The 14,844-nt window shown below is 45.1% G+C and overlaps 1 protein-coding gene across 5 annotated transcripts in view; it reads right to left on the bottom strand.

Annotated features, from left to right (window-relative positions):
- Positions 1-14,844, bottom strand: part of TOM1L2 (target of myb1 like 2 membrane trafficking protein) — a 58,673-nt gene that overhangs the window by 6,457 nt on the left and 37,372 nt on the right. For 2 of the 5 annotated variants that reach the window (XM_074841507.1, XM_074841509.1), the window contains exons 12-14: positions 13,062-13,137; positions 9,821-9,886; positions 2,448-2,507 (exon numbers count right to left, since the gene is read on the bottom strand). In XM_074841507.1, the coding sequence (XP_074697608.1) occupies positions 2,448-2,507; positions 9,821-9,886; positions 13,062-13,137 (202 nt within the window). Of the gene's footprint in view, positions 1-2,447; positions 2,508-7,907; positions 9,223-9,820; positions 9,887-13,061; positions 13,138-14,844 lie in introns of those variants that run through there. The other 3 variants (XM_074841508.1, XM_074841511.1, XM_074841510.1) reach the window with 3 other exon arrangements.

The raw sequence follows: 14,844 nt of genomic DNA, 5'->3' as shown, positions 1-14,844 counted from the left end.
GCTTCTGAAGATTGCTGGTGGGTAGCTAAACTTTCCCCATTGGACCTGAACAGCAGCCCAGTGCTGTTTCCACTTCAGACAGTAGACCTGGTCAAAAACTGAGCTGTGTGAGTCATACAAACACTGTACAAGATGCCATCTTTTCTGTCACACAGTCCCTTAAAAAGTCAGGACTGGGGTTTGCATTGTGTCTTCAAATAAAATGCACTTTTAGCTGACAAAGGACACAGGCCACAAAATAGTTTGGGGCCAACATTCCTCCTGTGGGAGTTCACTTTAGATTTCATACAAAAGTATAGGAGCTTTCCTGGTGTCCATGCTGTACAAAGACAAGACTAGGGTGGGCTGGATGAAGGATACCGATGGGCAGTTAGCATCTGTCCATGAGCTACAAAGGCTGGGATGCCAGGGGGTCAGTGCATCTCTACCAGCTGCGTGCATTTCAACACGTGAATTTCCAACAGTGCTTTAATAAGGAAAATAAAAGTCCAAGGATGTGGCATCCTTGTCAATCTATCAGCATGTTAAAGATAGATGAGAATACTACTTGAAAACCTCATGTTGAACCTGCTTTGAAAAAGAAAAGTATTTGTTCATGCCCTGACTTCTCTGCTGGGAGAGTGGAACATACTGATTGGCCTCACAAAGGTTTTTAATGCCTGAACATTAAAGCCACCTCACATCTACGAGCTTTCTACTGCACAGAGATTTCCAAAGGTACACACAGCGGCCACTGCTTCACATGCAGAGGCACTGTTTGTTCCAGTGTACCCCAAAAAGGGTAAGGAAATAAATAACAATGAGCTAACTCAATCTGTAACTTCCTCAGCTGGGAAGCAGAAAACTGAAATGAACCATTAACAAAAAAAAAAAAAAGGAGTGGAGAACCCAGAGTGAAAAACAAAAATCCAGTCCAAACTTTCTCAGAGGGCATCTTTAGGCTGCACCTGCATATGGTCAGGCTGGGGACCCAGGTACCTGGGGGAAGGGAAGATGGGACAGTCACGGCCGCAGCGTGTGAGATCCCCAGGCTTGTTCAGGCACTTAACAGCACTTCTCTGCTTTGCTCTTTTTGAGCAAGACTATCTAGGGGATGACAGATACACACAGCTACCTCGGTATCTCTCCATAAGATCTCTCCTGCTAAATTAATTTAAATGCCAAAGACAAAAGTTGATTGTTTAAGCAAAGTAGACATGCTACATTTACTGTATTTCTTTAAGAAAATGAGGCCAGTTTGTAATTAAATTTGAAAATGACTGCCTGTACCGAGGCCTGAAAAAACTACCTGCAGCTGAAAACCAATGACATTTCAAAGACAGCCAGTCAGTCTGCCAAACTCCAACACCGAAACCCAGAATCTGCTTAAGCACTTCAGGCAGCTTTGGAGAGCAGCAGCATTTTCTTCCTTTCAGTACAGTCAGCTCCTCTGGTGCCGGAGTGGAGGGCTGACGTGCCAGAGCGTGCCTGCAGCACTGCTGCCAGAGCCGGGGAGCGGAGCCTGAACCCCGCAGCTCGGAGCCGAGCAGGCAATAGCAAGGGGCTGGGGGGAGATTTAAGGAGTAGGGAGTTATCTAGGGACAATATCTGAAGCTGGAAGAATGGAAGGAGGCGATCCTTAGGGCTATGGCGACCACAAGGAAACAGTTCAGTTCAGTAAAACCATGTTTAAAAGAACAGTCTGAAATGCAACCCACCACTCGTCCCCAAAATGCACTGGGTTAATTTGAGTCAGATGCTTACATTAAAAAAAAAAGACAGGAATAAATGCGTACTAGCTGTACCACTGCTTAAACCGAATGTGTATTGGTACAGCAAAACAAACTCCAGAAAGAAGAAAAAGCTTCTTTTATTTCTGCCTTTTGTTTGTTTGTTTAATAATTACCAGACAATAATCATTTAGGAGAAACTGAAAGTTATAAACATTGAAGAGAGACTGTTATAAATTCTTATTACTATTATGAAACATGTCAAGATTGCTTGCCAATTTAACAAAGACATCTCGATTTGAAAGGAATCTAAGCCCTGATCCAGCAGCTCTTAAAAGCATTCCTCAACGTAAGCACGTACTTAGATCCTGCCACAGCTAATGCAGCCTTAAACGTGTGCTTTAAGTCTGGTGGGGAACACAGGTAAACTTCAGCACATGTTTAAATGCTTTCCTATACGGGGACCAGAAAGACACAATTTCTGGAACGCATGCTATTCGGTGATGTTAACATGGAGAAGTGAAAATAAAACAACTTGGAAAAAACCATTTTGATTGAATTGCTGAACACGACTATCTCCTCCTGCTTAGATATTCCCTTTGAAGGGAAATAAGCTATATGGTTTGGAAGTTTCACTGCCTCCCGTTACGAGAAGTACCAGCAACTCAGCAATGCATTGAAAGTCATCTGTACAAGTGCTATTGCCCATGTGAAAAATGAAAATATAAAGAGTCTCACCAAGTCGGTACTGAGCCACTCCTCAATGTCATCCATGACAGAGGACTGTGCAACAGGGATCTAGGGAGTGCAGCGAGAGAACAGCAAGGCAGGCAAAAACCAAAACACATCCACAATCATGGCCACAGAGCGATGGAAAACGCCAGAAATAAGATTAAAAACAAAACAAAAACAAAGATGTAAGATGTGCTGGAAAAAAAAAGGCAACAAAATATAAATGGCATTTCAAATAAAGAAACACTTGGAAAGGAAATTATGAACAACAAGGCTAAAAAAAACCAAGAGAAAGATTATGGGGAATGACGTGACTTGATGCCAGCGTAAGATGGGTAACTTCTCGACCACATATTAAAACCATCAAGATGGACTGATGATTCTAATCTTGATCGTGAAAAGCTTTTAAGGGTAGAATACTGGATATCAGTTAAGTTTTGAAATGTTAAATTTACACCACTTCTTTTTTAAAATGGGTATTAGCCAAAGTGAAGGGTTAGCAAAAAAGAGGGGCTCAAAGTCTTCAGGCAACACTCCTATGAAAACAATTTGATTTTCTCCAGAGGTGGAGGCAGTCAGAGCCCAGGGTACACAGTCATGTTTCCTTCCAGATCCTCCACCCACCACAGCACCGAGCCTTGGCACACCACTTTAAAGCAAAATGGTTCTGCTCCCTGTCCCCTGCCAAAGGTGACCCTCTCGCAGCAGAACCCAGCGTGTGCCAGTGCAAAGTGCGGAGACTCAAAGGTGAAGGGGAGGAGGAGGAGGATGGGGCAGCAGCTCCCGGGGCGGGCAGAGGAGGAGAGCACAGCACACTCTCCTCTCGGCTCCTGCTCCGGCACGGGCAACACCTCGCAGTGCTGCAGCGAGGCTCACCGGAGCTTGCCCGTCAGGCCTCCACGGATGGTTTCACAAAAAGGCATGGAAGGTTTGCCTCTCCCCCTGCGATAAAACCGCTCACATTACGCTCTGCGATTGCGACAGGCAGCGCAGACGCAGCGTGCCAAGTGCTGAAGTGCAGCTATTTCTCAAAGTGCTACAGGCAACTGGGTCAGCAAAGGGAAATTACTGCGTGTTAGCTGTAGAATTTCCTGACTTAACTGCGCTGCTTAAATACAACAGAGGGCTGCAGAAGTAAACAGGAAAACACCACAATAGATCTCGTAAAGACAACCTGACAAACACTTGGAAAGTAATGATGTCAGACACGCAGGTTCCAGGCCAGAGCACTGCAGCTGAGCTGTGGGGATGGTGGGCAAGAGACCTCCCGGTGCTGGAGAGGCTCTTCTAGGAAGAAAAGGTGTCAGGGGTTGCCCACAGCTTTGCCTGAAACCTCTCATGGGAAGAAGAGCTGCAAGAGGCTTGGCAGATGAATTCACTGGGAGATGTAGTTTTCTCAGGGACTTCTAGCAGAGGAGGACAGACAGATGCTGAATTACAGAGGCAGCAGCACAGGCTGATGCTCCTCAAGAATTTTTTCTTCTAATCAAGTAGCCCTTTGCACCAAGGAGGTCAGTTAAGCCCTTGCTTGAGGTGGGTTAGTTGTGTCAAAGGACTGGAAATCCAGGGCTCTGTCCAAAGCATCTCCCACCAAGAGCGGCACCGGGAAGACGGCTTGGCCCCGACTCTGCAGGTTGCTGGACAAAGCGTGTGTGACAGATCCAAGAAGGGTCAGAGGTGCAAGTTGTCAGTTTGCTTTCAGCTAATACATGAAGATCTCAAACAGGAAGTAAGTTCCCGCAGTTTCCTTTGGAATGGGGCAGGTTTAGGATAATTGCCCCTTTTTCATTTGCAACGGAGAGCTGATTCATGCACGTGAGTGCTGAAGCTGCTGCGAGCTGGCCCAGATGGCCATTAACCAGAGGAGGGCTCTGCAGACATCCTCCAACGTGCTCCGTTCCCAAGGACAAGCTGCATCTTGTAGAGCTGGCTTGTTAGTTTAACAGCTTTGGAAAATACTGGCTTCAGAGATACAAGGCAATGAATTTATTCAGCCTCCAGCAACCCAAAACCTACTGCAGAAGTTTCACTGCTGTCTCTCTCCTGTATGGCTTAACAGGGCAGACAATAAGTAATGCTTTGGAAGGTGTAGCCTTCAGAGCTCGTGGCTAGTCTGCAGCTCAGAAAGGTACTTGCATTTCGTTAAGGATAAGAGAATGTGTATGGAGAGGAGGAGGGAAACAGCAGGGGTTTTTTTTCTTTTCTGTGAATAAAATAAAAGCAGCTGTTCTAAAAAGCATAGTGGTATTGTGGTCCCTGTATTAGGAGGATCAGCAGTTCAAATCTTGGTTATCCTGAAAACATGACAGATGACTGAGCAAGTAATGGATTCCTGAGAATCGCAGGACTCTTGAGTTTGCAGGAGTCCTCAAAGAACAGCTCAGCAGTATAGGAGTCTGTGCTGCTGTGTTTTGTAAGATTAAAAAAAAAAAAAAGGGAAGAAAGGAATTCTACTTTCAGACAGACCTACTTTATATAACAAACAAACAAAACCCTCAGAAGTGCAAGAACACTTCTATAAGAAGCAGAGAGAGCTGTAAGATAAACATTTGAGCATGTCAGCCGTTTGCTATTCAGCACTGACCTTTTAAAAAGCTTCCCCCATCTTCCAGCACACTTACAGAAGAGCCAAGGGTCTGTGTCTATTGCTCCTTCCATGCTCAAACTTCCAATTTACTTTCCTCAGACTCTGAGGCCCATTTTCCCCCATAAAACATGGGTTAAATGTATCCGGTTTAATTTGTTTAAGAATAAAGAGGGGGGGAAACTCTCAAGAGTAACAGGAAGTTTTAAAATATGTGAACTGCAACATTGTACCATTTATATTTCATTTGAAACTGGCCACACGCAGAAGTTCACTTTTTGCCAGTCAGTTGTGTATTTGGCAAGTCTCCCCCTTTCAGAAGCCCTAAACTGAAAAACGTGGAGGGGAGTTTTGTTAAAACTAATCCCCTAAAACACAACAGAAGCAATGTAAAAATAAATTAGCTAGTTTACACATTAAAAAAGACAACAGTTTCTGGGAACAAAAAGCAGTGGCAGCCGCAGACTACATGGAAATGGCTCCAGAATGGGATACCGTCTTGTTAATACTTTGATTATGCAAACATACACGGTCTAGTGAAGCTCTCAGTCTTGGCAAGACAGCTCCCTAGATAGTCAGTGTTGGCTGCAAGAGCTGTTTTTATAACGATATTGCGATTTCTTTTTAAAAGATCTATACTCAAAGTAAATGGAAATTAAGTCACAAAATATTTTTGGGTACTTTAAGTAACTGGCTTTAATTAAAAGTTGGGCTCATTGTTCAAATTCCTTTTTCATTTAGTCTTTGGAAAATCCTACAAATAGGATCATCCCAACAGTCCTGAAAGGGAAATGGAAAAGGAGGGCTGGGAGAACACACGCGAGCGTTTGATCCCACAAAACCCACAGGAACCTGGAATTCCAGCTCATACTTATCTAACTTAGACTGTGTTGGTGTTCTCACTAGCAATCAAAAGCCAAAGAGTATTGCCAATATATTTCCTCAGAAGTCATAAAAATCCAATATTCTACCCTTAAAAAGACAGTTTAAGGTTATTATTATCACATTTTATTTCTATTAAAAATGATCCCACTGGAAAAGAAGCAGGTATGAAATGACAATTCAGGTCTCTAGGTGAGCTCATTAATGTTCTTAAAATGTTTAACAAGGTTCATGCTAATTGTTGCTAGACTACTGCCTTGTAGTAGTTAATTCCACTTCTTTCTAGATGTTTAACAAAGCTGACACCAATACTTGGTTAGCTGCTATTCACTCCCCCCGTTAGTTAGCAATAGTAAGGAAAGGTCTGTCACTCCTACAGTAGCAGAACGAGGGCACTAAGATGCACACTAGCAGTCCACTCCAGCTTACTACTAGAGTCTTACCATCTATTTAAAGCTGTTGTGATCTTGAAATAGCTGCCTGGCCGCAATATTAGAACACGTTTGACTTTACATGTAAGGCTTGATTTAGCTACTTGATTACTTGTAACTGTGTTTACACAGCTCGTAGATGGGGAAGGCAAGAGCTCAGGTGCAGCAGGTTCCCCAAGACAGCCTGTTGTGCCCGTACACCAACCAGCCAATCTGGATCTGAAAGGCATGTCCAGACAGCGAAAGCCTTCCTTCACGGGGGGTATATCACATTGTCCTTGTAGAGTGCTCTGTAAAATGCCATGGCTGGACAGGTAATGAAACCCACGTGGTCTTCAGAACAAGGGAACACGCCTGCCTGCCTTCAAAAGGGAGAGGGCTCCTACCACACAGAACACAGGAGATCTTCACCCCTTTATTTCTCAGTTTGTGCTCAATTCAAGCACTTCAGTCTCCAAGAAGATGACGTATTTCAACAGTCTCATGTTACCCAAGTCATTTCCCCATCTTAGATCCTATCTCTCTCTTGAAGGCATACATAGCAGCATCCCACTTTGTTACTAATTAACAACATCTCAGCAAAGGTTTCATTTAATCTTTACGTGTGTATCTTTACTACAGGGAGGAATCTCCTCTCTAGCCAGGAGTGCTGCTGGTGGTCAAGATGCAATGCTGAAAGCTGTTCCTGTCACTTCCTGTGAATTCTGGTTCAGTTTCATTCTTCCCCTACCACTGTCCCAAATAATGTCTGTCCTGACGTAGTGTCTTAAGCAACATCTGATTCTCCCTTCGTAACAAATATCCATTCAGCAGCTGAGTGGGGTGACAGATTATTCTAACAAATTAATATATTCATGCAACCCTCACTAGCTACCCAAACTCATGAGAAGGGAACTGGAATTACCTGCACTAAAACGTAGTGCTAAAGCCAAGAGCTGCTGATACAGACCCCCTGTATGACACCTGCGTGGCCTAACTTGCAAAAACCCAGACCTTACACTGCAAACAGTCTGGTACTGGAACAGCTCAGCCAGCACCCCTAAGTCATGTCTGAACCAGGAACATTTCCTGCAGATATCCTTTTGTCTATGTTAGATTTGTAGGCATAGCTGGAATGGATAACGGTGCGGTTTGTGTCTCCATGGTCCTGGCACCACCTTGCCAGAGGAACTGAGCTGTAGATTAAGCTAAAACAGAAAAAACACTGCCAAATCTACTGGGAGAGTACACACAGGAGCCATGAATGAGCCTCCCTCTGCAAAGGTGTGTTGGTGAAACGGGATGCACAGAAATGGGAGTGTGAAGAACTCAACGCTACGCTTAAATGTATCTCAGTTTGGAAAGAACGACGTCAGGTCACGAGGGATGCGAGCACCTCTCTGGCAGGTGGAGAACACCCTTTCGCTGGTCTCAGTGTTGTACAGATAATGGCAATGGCAGCTCACCACTCTTTCCCACCTCATCTCAAAACTACAAAAAGTTACCAAAGAACGTGCACATCAAGTTCATACCTGGGCTGCTAGTTATTCCACTGGTATTGCAAATGCTACAAAGTCATATTAATAAATACGGTTAAGAACTACAGCCAGTTAAGAGAGAAACAGAGTTAATGATTAGTTTCGTTTTATTTTAGGTATTTCTCTCTCATATTTAGCATACAAACAAGGTGACAGGCTTGTAAGCAGTGACTGGCTGGACAGCCAGACCCCGTTCCCTCCCCAAATCCGTATGCCTCCATGAATGCTGCAGTATCCTTTTTCCAGACTGAATAACCACAAGCCAATGAACGAATATTGTGTTTGTTTTTTTAATAAAGCAGTGGTGCAAGTGGTGTGAACAGCAGGGGTGCCGATTTCATGCTTCTCTGCTCTTGTAAACAGTGGAAAGGCAAAGAAGAGGAACTAACTCAATCACTGGATTATTCATTATGGATGAACATCTAACAGTGGCATAGCACATCTCTGGCTGCGACCGAGCCACCGAAAAGCAAGAGCCTCTGTGAACTACAGTCAACAGTATCAGAGGCAAAGCAAGTGCTGCTCACTTTATGGCTTTTTGCTCTCATGTTACGAGCTGTGGGTCTCTGACAAGCACTGAAATGAAACTCTGGCTCCCAAGGATAGGTACCTACAGCTGGGCTTACCCCTGTCTGCTAGCAGGCACAGAACTGCTTTTGGGTGCTTGCACAGGCAGGCAGATACAACTGTATATACACACGTGTCCAATCACTGTGAATGCACCAGCCGTGCAAGCTTCTGACAAATTCACAAACTGACCCTCAGAACTAATCTGGATTAGCCCTAAACCTAGAAGAATAAATGCAAAGTGTTTCACAGAGTTGCTGCACTTTGGTATTGCACACTCTGGATTTTCTCAAGCTTAAACTCTCTGGGATGATCATACAATCACAGGATTTTATGTTTCTCTCTTTAAGCACTGGGCATCTTAGCCTGGGATGTTCAAGGCTCTCCGCAGCGTGAGGCATTCCTGCTCCATGGGCCTCCTGATGCCCAGCCCCACACGCTGCACTACAAGCGCAGCCCAGCCCGAAGGGGATTCTGCACTGTCCCGTTCTGAACTCGGCTGCAGTCAGGATTGTCTCAGAAGGACTTTGTACAGTTAGGTCACATTATTGGTACTAATCTCAAACACTTAAAGCAATGGATTACATCATCCAAAAATACAAAAACTGGTCTTAGATTGGCTTTAAGGCATAGCTGAGGCTATTTTTTACCTACCTCTGACTTCTGCACTTAAAGTAGACTTCTGCACTTTTGAACTTCTCTCTGCAAGCATGTTGCTGAAGGACAACTTCAAACAAGGTCAAAATGTGCACAGATCCAGTGATCTTCAGAAGCTTGATTTTATCAGAGCACTGGCATCACTAGACACAGAAATTAAATCCTTAAAGCCAGAAACACTATTGTACCTTTTGGAGTCTGAATCCTAACGCCAATGGGGTGGCAGATGTCAATCTGGGTAGCAGTTCTCCCATTCCCTTCCTTTAAAGGACTATCCCTGCATTACTCAATTCAATTAGGTATGACCCTACAGCGTCTGTATGTTTATTCCACACCATGAAGTTAAGCACTAGCAGAAGAGGCTGCTTTAAAGACACGTAGAAAATGTCCTCTTTATGAACAAGATCCATGAGACTTGTGTTTATCCCTCGAAAAGTGGATACTGCATAAATAAATCAAGACAGTATAAGGAAACAATTGGATCCCCAGGCCTCTTCTGGAGGTGATGTGGGATCCTACAAATGATTCAGTTGGTTACAGGCCTTTGTGCTGTATAAACCAGAAATTGGTGCAAATCTTTCCCTTTGCCCCAGGTAGTGATGCAGGTGGGAAATAAACTCCTTGTACTGTCTGATTTCAAGTGGTTCAGTAGGGCAGGAGGAGAGGTGAATGGAGGATGGTTATTCTAGGTAAAAGGACTGGGGTGGGCAGTAGGAATTGCTTCACTGGTGAAGTCCTCACCATTCCTTGTGTAATTAGCCACTTGTCTATGGGCTCCATGTCTGAGTTCCCACCTTTACCTCTCCTCTGTGTCGAGAACAGAAAGGTCCATAAAGAGAGAAACCACAGCAACAACCCATGATAAAGTAATATAACAGCAGCAAGTTAAAAACTTCATATACACACACACACACACATATACACACACAGAGTTGCCTATGGTAGCTTCTGGCAGCAGCTGCATCCCCCTCTGCTGCCTGTCAGCTCTGTCCGTGGTGGGACAGACCTCACCCCAACCTCTGCACTTCCTACAGACAGTTCACAGAATTTTAGCACCTCCTCCATGCCGATATTAAAAAAAAAAATTTAAAAAAAAAAAATCACTGACTAGTAGTGAGGCTGATGTTTGTCATCTTCTTAGAAGAAGAAAAAGTGTAGGCTATACAACCTACTAAAATCAGTCAGACTTTACTGGAAACAAGTATTACGCACTGTGGAGTTTCCCTTGTTTATGAAGCTGTGAGTTGCAGCCCGCCCTACTTACCTCCTTGATCTCAGCAGACAGACTCTGCCCCAAATTCTAACAGGATGACAGCTCTAATGATGGTGCTGAGCAGGAGGGTAAGTAATGTCAGTCTGCTGCAGTGTTCTGGCAGTCTTTCAAACTGCCCCTCTCGAAGAGCAGCAGAGGTTAAAAGGACCGCTGATGCATCCAGTTTCTCTGAGCAGGTTGCAGACTGCATGGCACAGCAACACAAAGACTCTCAAGATGGCTTCTTGTCCTTCAGCATCTCATCCCTGAGCCAGGGCCCGGATGCAGAGTCATCTCTAGCTCTGGAGGGGCTTGCTCGGGACCGGCAGAGCGCAGTGGTTCCAGCCCACTGGCCCTGTCAGAACTGGGCTAGCTCAGCAGAGAGCCACTGCTTCGCTGAAATACCTCCATCCAGATACCTCTATACATGGGATACCTCTCCTGTCCCCATTACCACAGATAATGGAGAATCAGCTGTAATTTTTAATGTCTCATTTCAGTACTTGTGCTGGGATAAAAAAAGGGGAAATCACTCCCACTTCATCTACTATCTGTGTAACACTAGAGGATTGTTTCTTGGACACCTCTCCTCCCAGTTGTGATCACGCAACAACTCTGTGGCAACAAAAGCAATTCCCAACATGGAAAAGCAATATTAAGAAAACAGTGTATTTTTAGCTCGCCTTGTTTCCAGCTGCTAAATCATATTAAAAGACAGCTAATGCCACGTGATCAGCCACCTCTCTACAGACCATTCTGAGAATGACTACATTAGAAACGTCGGATGTGCTGAATTTTACCACTGGACAACTGTGCTGGAACAAGATGTGTGTGAAGAATGTGTTGCGAAGCTTTTGGCTCCTCCCTAGAGCTGTTCTTAAATTAGCTCTCTACCCAAATTAACGCGTGTCTTTCATTTACTGAGCTCTGCCAGTTTTTTGCTACACATGCTGGGGCTGGTAACTTTAGAAGAGTTTAATTTTTATTTCCTTTAAGAAGAGACACCCACGAGCCTCACAACACTTGACAAAAAGTAGTGTTTACCAATTACCGAAAGACTGTATTTCAAAACAAGCTATTTTGATTACACGATACAGTCATCAGGACCTTTGAAAAGAGGCTGAAAGTCTCTACAACATCTCAGAGCCCAAAGTTCCACAACCCATAAAGCGTTTGCCCCAAAAAACTTTGACCGTCAGATTAGTTTAGACACAGCCCTTTGAACTGACAACACTTTGGGCAGAGCAGCAGCTAAGCTGGTGTGAATGACACGTCACATTGGTGCCTCAAGCAGAATTGGCTGAGAACAAAAGTGTTAATAAATAAGGACATGACCCCATGGCCACTGGGGGAATACAGCCCCCTTGACCAGTAGTGCAAGCCCCTTGCGTTTGGTTAGCCAGGAACAAAGAGCAGAATCTCAAATCCTTTCCCAGGTCCTGCCAATAACGCAGCTCAGTGATACTGGGGGCTTGGGTTGTCACACTGGCTTCAGGAATTCCTCTCTCACCATCCTTAATACACTTCTGTCCCTGCCTCCCTGTGCTTCCCCCCTTTTCCCTCAGTACTGCTGGCATGAGTTTTCATGGGGCCGAGCTTAAAACTGGTCACAGGGCTGACCTGGGTTATAAATTACCCTTTTTGCAGGAGGACAGGGACAGGAACAAGCAGATAGATTTGTGGGGCGGGGGTATGCTCCATAAGAAATCATTGCTGAAGCCCTGCTACCACCAAACTATGGCCCAGGCAGGCAGGCAGCTGTGATCTGACCCCAGCTGGCTCCAAACACAAATTCCCCCTGGCTCAGAGCACAAGCTGTCAGGCATGCCAGCTGCCCTGAGCACTCCCATTTCAACTTATGAAAGAACCAGGGCGGGATCAGCCAAGGCATGGGGAGGCAATTCTCCATGAAGGGAGGCGTGTGCATGCTGAACTGGCTCTCCCATGCTACACTGGCTCTGCCGTGCTCTCTAGTGGTCAGCACAGACCGAAAGTAGACTAGGAAAAGGCTCTGAACTTGCTCCGTCATCCAAAAACACAGCTAAGTATAAGAGAGCAGGACAGTTTTAAGAAGCAGGTGGTAGAAAGAGGTTGAGGGACGATCTGAAAGCTCATTTCACTTCTGCCTTCATCGCGGTATGCAGACAAAGCTGGCCAAGCTCGCGCTCTCAAACACATTTCTAGCATCAGCTGCTGAGGTGACAGCGCGTGGGCCTCTCCTGCCCACACAAGATAGCAGGAGCCTGCCCTGGGACAGACAGAACAGACTGCATGCAAGGGCAGCTATGGCAAGGCATGCGAAGCATTAGAAGTCTACATCATTTCTCTCCCTGTAACTCACTCGTATATCAACGCGCTTAGAGCAAAGTCTAGTGGATTAAGACTGCATCAACTTTCATAAGCAAAACCAAACTAACACACACCAGTGTTCCCAAGACGTCCCCCACTTGTTGTTTTCAGCCCAGTCAAAGAGCTGGACCCCCCAGGCAAGCTGCAAGAGCACAGGAGAATTTACCCACTATGATTTCAAAGTCTTTTAGGCTGGTGTGCTAAGTAGCAGCTCCTTAGAGATCATTACTGAGCAAGCACTTGCTCCTCGGTATCAATTTCAAAATAGCCAGTACTAGCGTGTTGCTGGAATACAGAATGAGAAGTCTTGGTCAAAGCAGCTGCCTACAGCTTGGATTCCACGCACGGCTTCAGATAACAGAACGCAGAGCAACGACCTACCCCTCCTGTGTTGTGTTTTCGAACATCCAGGGCAGACGCTAGTCCTTTGACAGCCTGTGGATCCTCATATGTCACGCTGAAAGAAAGGAACAAACCACAGAACTAGAAGGAAGTCCAGCAGTCACCCAGGCAGAACGCACTTGCTGCTCTGATTTACTCCCCTGGAAATCAGAAAGCACATTCTCTTTCTTAATAAGATTTCAAGTGTATTAAGTGTATTCCAAGAAGAGGAGTGTGCTCTATCTAAAGACCATCCACCAGTTTCAGTAAGCATGTTGAAGCAAAAAGAGTAAAACTGGTGTTATGAAAGGTAGGCAAATAGGTTACAAGGCACCATAAGCGTGTCCAAGAGCTAGCAGGGGACTACAAAAAGAGGCCTGATTACAGATTACATTCTGCAAAGCTCTGAAGATGACATTTGGAAGCCTGACCTTGATGCGTGCATGGGGGGAGGCAGAGGGAGACCTGAAGACAGATGAAACATAACTAAGCAACTGCAGCGAAGCATACAAAGAAATGCACTACTTACAGAGGTTGGATTTTTAAAAAGCCTCTTAAATTGCTATGCAAAAGGGACATGTAGCAGTCAGGTGACAGAGGCAGTAGCATAATCTCTCAGAGCACAGTGGTGAACCATGAGCTGAAGCAGACGCCAACACCTGCCCATAAATCAGCCCCTGGGAGAAGCCCCATGTCTCCCACCCAAGCTCCCAGCACAGCACCCAGAGGCTCTCACCTACACACCACGGCGAGTCACACTCACATCTTTACTGCCTCGCTGCTGCTCCAGTTACACAGTGTACAACCCAAGGAAGACAGAGCAACCCTCCCTTGTAAAATCACGGACTGGAATGTGCTCCTTGTTCCATTAGCTCGCAGAAGGAGATAGAGGTGCAGTGTGGGAAGACTAGTTTTGTGCTTCGTTTAGCACAAGAGAAGAGGGACCTCCATTAGATCTCTCTGCAATGCATCTCCATTCTGACTATACATTAGGGCTCTCAGCCTGAAATCTCCAGTGGTAATGTATGCCTCTACAGTAGAGCATCTCAACACTGACACTACAGCTGAGGCAGTACCAATAGCTGTTTGATAACTGCAAAAAAACGATCCTAATAAATTTGCTGGCTCAAGTTTTCCGGTTTTTGATAGTGTGCTAAGGTCTGAGCTTTAACAACATATCTTAGTTTGAGACAAGATATTGATGATGTTCTGACTGCTGGTAGCCACTACATCCTCTAGAATCTGGAACCAGAAGGAGGCAAGAAATAATATATGAAAGAAAAATACCCAAGTGTGTCTTTTAATGAATCTCACTCGACAGGGATCAAAGGATTTCTTAATAAGTGCACAGATTTATTTTACATTAAAATAATTTGACCTGTTAAATGCCCTTGAAAGTGCCAGTTCTGCAGCTCTAGAGATGCAAGCCCTGTGCATATAAACAAATTAGGGATAGCATGGCAGCCAGGCAAGCTACACTGCCTTGACAGCCTGCGAGAGTCTGACTGCTGGGCCAAAGGGAGGGTTTAACTGGATGGTAATTCTGTTTCCAAGCCCTTGATGACAGTAATTCAGTCACCAAAGTATATCCATGACCTTCAGGTGAAGGACCCTTATGTTCCTGTATCTCAAGCCCTGGCTGGGTGGATGGGATGACAAGCCTTTATGAGAGGAAGCATCTGCAGAAGTAAAGGCAAGTTCATTCCTAAGTTTCCAGTGAGCTCATTAACTCAGACAGTCAAATAACATTACTCAGCCAGTCTGCTCTGCCCAGCAGTAGCAA

The sequence above is a fragment of the Strix aluco genome, chromosome 15, assembly GCF_031877795.1.
Source record: "Strix aluco isolate bStrAlu1 chromosome 15, bStrAlu1.hap1, whole genome shotgun sequence".
Classification (NCBI taxonomy): domain Eukaryota; kingdom Metazoa; phylum Chordata; class Aves; order Strigiformes; family Strigidae; genus Strix; species Strix aluco.
Note: the sequence above shows the minus strand (reverse complement) of the source record. Positions and strands in the feature narration are given on the sequence as shown.